Source organism: Mercenaria mercenaria, unplaced genomic scaffold (genome assembly GCF_021730395.1).
Source record: "Mercenaria mercenaria strain notata unplaced genomic scaffold, MADL_Memer_1 contig_3936, whole genome shotgun sequence".
Classification (NCBI taxonomy): domain Eukaryota; kingdom Metazoa; phylum Mollusca; class Bivalvia; order Venerida; family Veneridae; genus Mercenaria; species Mercenaria mercenaria.
Genome location: NW_026462124.1, coordinates 51,174 through 59,475, shown reverse-complemented (window position 1 = coordinate 59,475; position 8,302 = coordinate 51,174). Strand labels below are relative to the sequence as shown.

Sequence of the window (8,302 nt, the reverse complement as noted above, 5' to 3'; positions counted from 1 at the left end):
TCATCAGGACGATGTGCAGAACCCATGAGTCAGCCATGCCGGCTCAAGGTCAAGGTCACAACTCAAGGTCAAAGGTTTGAGCCTTCCATTTTGTGTCCTCTCTATATCTCTTAAACCCCTTGAAGGAATTTTATAAAACTTGGGTCAAATGATCACCTCATCAAGACGATGTGCAGAACCCATGAGTCAGTCATGCCGGCTCAAGGTCAAGGTCACAACTTAGGGTCAAAGGTTTGAACCTTCCATTTTGTGTCCGCTCTATATCTCCTAAACCTCTTGAAGGATTTTCATCAAACTTGGGTCAAACGATCACCTCATCAAGGCGATGTGCAGAACTTATAAGTCAGCCATGTCGGGTCAAGGTCACAACTGAAGGTCAAAGGTTTGAGCCTTCCATTTCGTGTCCGCTCTATATCTCCTAGACCCCTTGAAGGAATTTAATAAAACTTGGGTCAAATGATTACCTCATCAGAACGATGTGCAGAAATTATGAGTCAACCATGCCAGCTCAAGGTCAAGGTCACAACTAAGGGTCGAAGGTTTGGGCCTTCCATTTGGTGTCCACTCTGTATCTCCTTAACCCCTTGAAGGATTTTCATCAAACTTGGGTCAAATGATCACCTCATCAAGAACTCATGAGTCAGCCATGTCAACTCAAGGCCAAGGTCACAACTGAAGGTCAAAGGTTTCAGCTCTGTATCTCCTAAACCCCTTGAAGGATTTTCATGAAACTTTGGTCAAATGATCACCTCATCAAGACGTTGTGCAGAATCAGAGTCAGCCATGTCATTTCAAGGTCACAGCTAAAATCAAAGGTTTTACCCTTTCACTATCCATAGCAGTGGCGGGGGATTTAGCTGTCTTTCAGACTGCCTTGTTGATTTAGAAATGGCTCAGTGGCAGAAAATTTCTATTTTCAGTGTCGGAATGTCTGCAATATCCAGATTTCAGCTGTGTTGCTCTGTACAGGTAGGGATTTTCTTGTTTCTGGTGCTTGTTCTTGTTACAGAGAAACCTGACATTGTATTAGCCAAACTTGTTCTAGCAATCAGTCATGTTTTCACATCCACAAATTATCCCTCGCCAAAAGTGGAAAAGATAAGAGTTTTGACATTGACTGTCTGTCAGTCCAAAGCCAAATCTGTGGCATTGTTTAAGTATTTAAACAAATTGAGTTTTATTAGGCAGCATCCAGCTGGTAAAATCAATTAACTTGCTCCCAAGAGTGACTGCTTAAAACAGGCAGAACTGCACTTTGCTTTATATAGCAAGTTAGTTACTTGATTATTTAACTGTCAAGCAGGCTTAGGTTGATACCTACATTGGTACATACAATGCTGCCCTCTGGTAACTTTATAAAGCTGCCTTCTATTCATGATGCATAATGAAGCTTAGCCTGTTGAACTTTTGGAAAGATGCATCCCTCTGATCAGTGTCTTTATGCTCATGAACTATATACTTTACTGTAAACATAGTTGTGTCTGCCAGATCAAGATACTTTGCATTCTGATGGAGTTTTTTTTTCAAATGAGAATTCTTTATTTTGTTTGTTTTTGTAGGAAGATTGTGATAGGGTTTGCGTTTATGGTACCTGACGTAAAACAGAATGAGGCTTATATCTCCTTTATATTTACACATCCAGAATGGAGACGTGCTCACATGGCAACATTCATGTTGTATCATCTCATTCAGGTAATATTTGTGTTTGAAAAATCATGAAATATTTCAATTAATGGCCAAGAAGTTAAGGTTGCTGATTTTGAATCACTTACCATTTGCCGCTACAGGTTTAAAACCTCACTTTGAAATTCTTTCTGTACCATTTGGGAAGTCACCCATCAAAAGCTTTTTATGACCTTTACCTTATGGAGCCCAGAAACAAAAGATGTTGTCTGGTGTCTACAGGCTGTCATCCTATACAGTTTGACAGTTGCTAACCTAAGCATCCCAGTGACCTCGAGTCAGATAATGATTTCTTATCTATGGTTGCAAAATGATGGGAGCTGTGACCTGCAAACTTAATAATACTTGTCTATGGTGAGTGAATGACCGCTCCTGTTTTGCATGCTACTTGTTCACAGGTCTGGCACAATAGTCTTGAAATTCAATAGTTGGAGATGACTTCAACATTTACAGAGTTTTTGTTTATGATTAGAAGATGTCCTTTATTAGCTCGACTATACGAAGTATAAGGAGAGCTATCCTACTCGCCCCGGCATCTTTCCGCGTCCCCACCTTGGTTAAAGTTTTGGTGCACTTTCTCTTTTTTCAACATACCTCTGTAATTACTTGATGGATTTGATTCAGACTTGAAATACTTATTCCTCATCATCATCCACATCATCTGACATAAGGGCCATAACTCTGGCACCAATATTTCATGAATTATCCCCCCTATTCACTTAGATTTTCAGGTTAAAGTTTTGATGCACTTTCACTCTATCTCTGTTTATTACTGAATGGATTTGATTCAAACTTAAAATAGTTGTTCAACATCATCACCCACATCATATGACACAAGGTGCATAACTCTGGCACCATTTTTTCATGAGTTATTCCCCCTTTTTACTTAGAATTTCAGGTTAAAGTTTTGGTGCACTTTCACTCTACCTCTGTTATTACTGAATGGATTTGATTCAAACTTAAAATAGTTGTTCAGCATCATCACCCACATCATATGACACAAGATGCATAACTCTGGCACCATTTTTTCATGAATTATTCCCCCTTTTTACTTAGAATTTCAGGTTAAAGTTTTGATGCACTTTCACTCTACCTCTGTTATTAATCCCCCGCCGTGGCGGAGGGATTATAGGAATGGTCTGCGTCCGTCCGTCCTTCCGTCCGTCTGTCCGTCCTTCCGTCCGTCCTTCCTTCCGTAACACTTTCGTGTCCTCTCCATATCTCCTAAACCCCTTGAAGGATTTTCATCAAACTTGGGTCAAATGATCACCTCATCAAGACGATGTGCAGAACCCATGAGTCAGCCTTGTCAGTTCAAGGTCAAGGTCACAACTCAAGGTCAAAGGTTTGAGCCTGCCATTTTGTGTCCGCTCTATATCTCCTAAACCCCTTGAAGGAATTTTATAAAACTTGGGTCAAATGATCACCTCATCAAGACGATGTGCAGAACCCATGAGTCAGCAATGCCAGCTCAAGTTCAAGGTCACAACTCGGGGTCAAAGGTTTGAGCCTTCCATTTTGTGTCCGCACTATATCTCTTAAACCCCTTGAAGGAATTTTATAAAACTTGGGTCAAACAATCAACTCATCAAGGCGATGTGCAGAACTTATGAGTCAGCCATGTCGGCTCAAGGTCAAGGTCACAACTGAAGGTCAAAGGTTTGAGCCTTCCATTTCGTGTTCGCTCTATATCTCCTAAACCCCTTGAAGGAATTTTATAAAACTTGGGTCAAATGATTACCTCATCAGAACGATGTGCAGAAATTATGAGTCAACCATGCCAGCTCAAGGTCACAGCTAAGGGTCGAAGGTTTGAGCCTTCCATTTGGTGTCCACTCTGTATCTCCTAAACCCCTTGAAGGATTTTCATCAAACTTGGGTCAAATGATCACCTCATCAAGAACTCATGAGTCAGCCATGTCAACTCAAGGTCAAGGTCACAACTGAAGGTCAAAGGTTTCAGCTCTGTATCTCCTAAACCCCTTGAAGGATTTTCATGAAACTTGGGTCAAATGATCACCTCATCAAGACGTTGTGCAGACTTCATGAGTCAGCCATGTCAGTTCAAGGTCAAGGTCACAGCTAAAATCAAAGGTTTACCCTTTTACTATCCATAGCAGTGGCGGGGGATTTAGCTGTCTTTCAGACTGCCTTGTTACTGAATGGATTTGATTCAAACTTAAAATAGTTGTTCAGCATCATCACCCACATCATATGACACAAGATGCATAACTCTGGCACACTTTTTCATGAATTATTCCCCTTTTTACTTAGAATTTCAGGTTAAAGTTTTGGTGCACTTTCACTCTATCTCTGTTATTACTGAATGGATCTGATTCAAACTTAAACAATTGTTCAACATCATTACCCTTATCATATGATGCAAGGTGCATAACTCTGGGACCATTTTTTCATGAATTATTTCCCCTTTTTACTTAGAATTTTAGGTTAAAGTTTTGATGCACTTTCACTCTGTCTCTGTTATTACTGAATGGATTTGATTCAAACTTAAAATAGTTGTTCAACATCATCACCCACACCATATGATGCAAGGGGCATAACTCTGGCACCAATTTTTTATTAATTATTCCCCCTTTTTACTTAGAATTTTAGGTTAAAGTTTTGATGCACTTTCACTCTGTCTCTGTTATTACTAAATGGATTTGATTCAAACTTAAAATAGTTGTTCAACATCATCACCCACACTACATGACACAAGCTGCACAACTCTGGCACCAATATTTAATGAATTATGCCCCTTTTTACTTAGGATATACTTATATAGTGTTTTGATACATTTTATCTTTACCTCTCTTATTACTTTAAGTTGATATTTTTGACATAGCCTCAGGCTATTGTGCAATATCTTTATCCACAATTGGAGTCATTAAACACTCCAGTGACAGCTCTAGTTTCCTCAGATGTGCCCAGTTTCACTATCCAGCATCGAAATAGTCGAGCACGCTGTCTCCTGTGACAGCTCTTGTATTTGAGATGTCGTAAGTTCAAATGTCAAGGTGACCGAAACTTACACACATACCTACCTCAACCAGGCCGTCATAAGGGACTGTTATGGTTTACACTGCTGTTGTTCTCAGGTTTTAGCTCACATGTCACAAAGTGACAAGGTGAGCTTTTGTGATCGCGCAGCGTCCGTTGTCCGTGCGTCCGTAAACTTTTGCTTGTGACCACTCTAGAGGTCACATTTTTCATGGGATCTTTATGAAAGTTGGTCAGAATGTTCATCTTGATGATATCTAGGTCAGGTTCGAAACTGGGTCAACTGCATTCAAAAACTAGGTCAGTAGGTCTAAAAATAGAAAAACCTTGTGACCTCTTTAGAGGCCATATTTTTCAATGGCTCTTCATAACAATTTGTCTGAATCTTCACCTTGATGATACTTAGGTAAAATTCGAAACTGGGTCACGTGCAGTCAAAAACTAGGTCAGTAGGTATAAAAATAGAAAAACCTTGTGACCTCTCTAGAGGCCATATTTTTCATGAGATCTTCATCAAAATTGGTGAGAATGTTCACCTTGATGATATCTAGGTCTGGGTCACGTGCTTTCAAAAACTAGGTCATTAGGTCAAATAATAGAAAAACCTTGTGACCTCTCAAGAGGCCATATTTTTCAATGGATCTTCATGAAAATTGGTCAGAATTTTTATCTTGATGATATCTAGGTCAGCTTCAAAACTAGGTCACTATGTCAAATGATAGGAAAAACAATGTCATACTCCGGTCAAAACTGGATCATGTGGGGACAGGCGAGTGATTGAGGACCATCATGGTCCTCTTGTATTTCAATAATTTCCTAAATATATGTTATAAGAAATAATTAATATTTCCCATCATTTCTTGCAGACATGTATGGGGAAAGATGTCACTCTCCATTGTTCTGCTACCAACAATGCCATGTTACTGTACCAGAAATTCGGATTCAAACCTGAAGAATATATTCTAGACTTTTATGACAAATATTTTCCTGCTGACACCACACAGTGCAAACATGCTTTCTTGTTAAGATTAAGAAGATAAAAATAAAATATGATGTATGACAAACTTACATGAGTTTTGTTATTATACCCCCACAAAACGAAGTTTGGGGAGTGAGGGTGGGGGGGGGGGGTATATAGGAGTGAGCATGGCGGTCGGTCGGTCGGTTTTTGTGGTTTCTGGATGGTAACTCCTGAAAGGCTCGACTGATTTAAATAATTTTTGGTACACAGGTGTAACATTAGAAAATACAGGTCAAGTTCGAATTTGGGGTCAATAGGTCAAATGTCAAGGTCAAATGTCAAGGTCACAGTGACCCTGAACAGTTAAACGGTTTCCGGATGATAACTTGAGAACGCTTGGGCCTATGATCATATATTTTGGTACACGGGTGTAACATCATGAAATACAGGTCAAGTTCGACTTTGGGGTCTGTAGGTCAAAGGTCAAGGTCACAGTGACTCGGAACAGTTAAATGGTTTCCGGATGATAACTTGAGAACACTTGGGCCTAGGATCATAATGTTTGGTACACAGATGTAACATCATGAAATACAGGTCAAGTACGACTTTGAGGTTTGTAGGTCAAAGGTCAAGGTCACAGTGACTTGGAACAGTTAAACAGTTTCAAGATAACTTTAGAACGCTTGGGTCTAGGATCTTAAATTTTTGTACACAGGTGTAACATGATTAAAGTTATAATCATGTTAAAAGTCACCGTTAAAATAAAGCAAATAACTTTGTAGATTTGTAGAAAACAGTCTAATGAACAAATTTGGCCGTTAGTTAGACTTGGATGGCCAAATATTGTTGAGATACGAATGGATATAAAACCATGAAATATTTAATGACCAGCTGGTCACTAATTCACTCGCCAGGCTTTGCCGAATTCCGTAAACCAACGAAGACGGTGTCACGTGACAAAAATTTAAATACGTCGAAAACAACAATGGCTGATCGGCTGTGATAGGATTTTATGTAAAGACGGCAGATAAATGCAGAAATTTTGTACGGTCCCGTACGAACAATCATTTAGCGTGGCTCATATTACGGTCCCGTACGTTTCACAATCAATTTGTCTACATATGCACAGTAGTCCCAGCTAAAAGTTCAGCTCAGAGATGTTTATATAAAATGCTGTTACGGATCTCTTAGCTAAAATAAATCCCGTACTGACACCTAACCAGGAATCGTTCCAGAAGTTTGTCACGCTATAATTTTATCAAAAGCAATGGACTCACCTTTTATTATACAATATTTCTAATCAATTTTCCTTTTGATCTGGCATAAATAATCCATGCAACATAATTTGAACACAAGTTTAAAATTGGTACCCCTGTCTGCAATATTTTGTCCGTCATTGCAGTTGTCACCTGATCAGGGTACTCTTCATTTTGAAAAACCAATAGGCGGTAGAGAATCGTTATTTATTGACATTTTCTGAGAAATTGTATTATTGTTTTATAGATTTTATGTGATTAAATTAAATTCATAAGTAGGTAAAATTTTGATACTGATTTTCAAGAATAACCACGTGCTCTGAACTGTTGCATGATATCATGAGTTTCTCACGAGAGACTGTGCGAGATGTTGTGGTTTGATACTGGTTAGTTAAACAAATGGGGTTTCGCCATAACTAAATGAATGCAACCATCAGAAAATAAAAACGGTGTCAGTTAAGTTATGTTAGCCAGAACTAGATAGTGCCCATTGTCAATGACTGACTGTGACTGGGAGGCGACTGTCTGGTCGACACTTTGATGATTAAGCCTTTATTGAAAACACAAATTAGTGTGCAATATTAAAATCAGCACTATTATATTACAAGTTACAGGTTAAAAGATGATAAAACATATATTTCAGGTTTGAACATTAGTAATCTAGGCCACTCCTGAACTCATTAAGAGTAGCACTAGATTTAACATGATGTGGTAGGTTGTTTCAGAGTCTAATGGTTCTTGGGGAAAAAACTGAGTTCTTGTGATAATGGGTGCGAGAGGAGGGAAAATAAAAGTGAAGGCCCTGAGAGTCTAGCCGGTACTGGTGATCTACAAAAAAAAACAATGGAATGACGGATTTTATATAAAAGAATCGGGGATGTAGGGATGTGAAATTTCTCCTTGTTTCTAACGTTTGCAAGTACAGTTAACATTTCTGTGATGCTTCATCTACAGACATAGTTTATTTGAACATATCTGGCGGCAGCCTTTCGTACTCTTTCAATTCCATATGTTAGAGATTGTTGAATGCCAAACAGTTGAGCAATATTCCAGTTATGGCTGAACATGTTTTATACGGAGTTTCTTAAATTTGTACATTTATCATTTGTTTGATCATTTCTTTTCATGTATTTTAGGGTCTTGTTTGTCTTTTTAGCTTGTGCTCAAAGGTGAGCTTTGTGATCACTCTGTGTCCGTCGTCCGTAGTTGTCAACAATTTGGTCACAATTTTGGCCCAATCTAAATGAAACTTGGTCAGAATGTTACCCTCAATAAAATCTTGGACAAGTTTGATATTGGGTCATCTGGGGTCAAAAACTAGGTCATCAGGTCAAATCAAAGGAAAAGCTTGTTAACACTCTAGAGGTCACAATTTTGGCCCAATCTTAATGAAACTTTGTCA

The 8,302-nt window shown here is 38.8% G+C and overlaps 1 protein-coding gene across 1 annotated transcript; it reads left to right on the top strand.

The window, feature by feature from the left end:
• Positions 1 to 890: 890 nt before the first annotated feature.
• On the top strand, positions 891 to 5,751 carry LOC128553550 (cysteine-rich protein 2-binding protein-like). The gene is made up of 3 exons (XM_053534734.1): positions 891 to 969; positions 1,560 to 1,692; positions 5,550 to 5,751. Exons 2-3 carry the CDS (start codon positions 1,585 to 1,587, stop codon positions 5,721 to 5,723), a joined length of 282 nt encoding a protein of 93 aa, XP_053390709.1. The 5' UTR covers positions 891 to 969; positions 1,560 to 1,584; the 3' UTR covers positions 5,724 to 5,751.
• Positions 5,752 to 8,302: the final 2,551 nt, after the last annotated feature.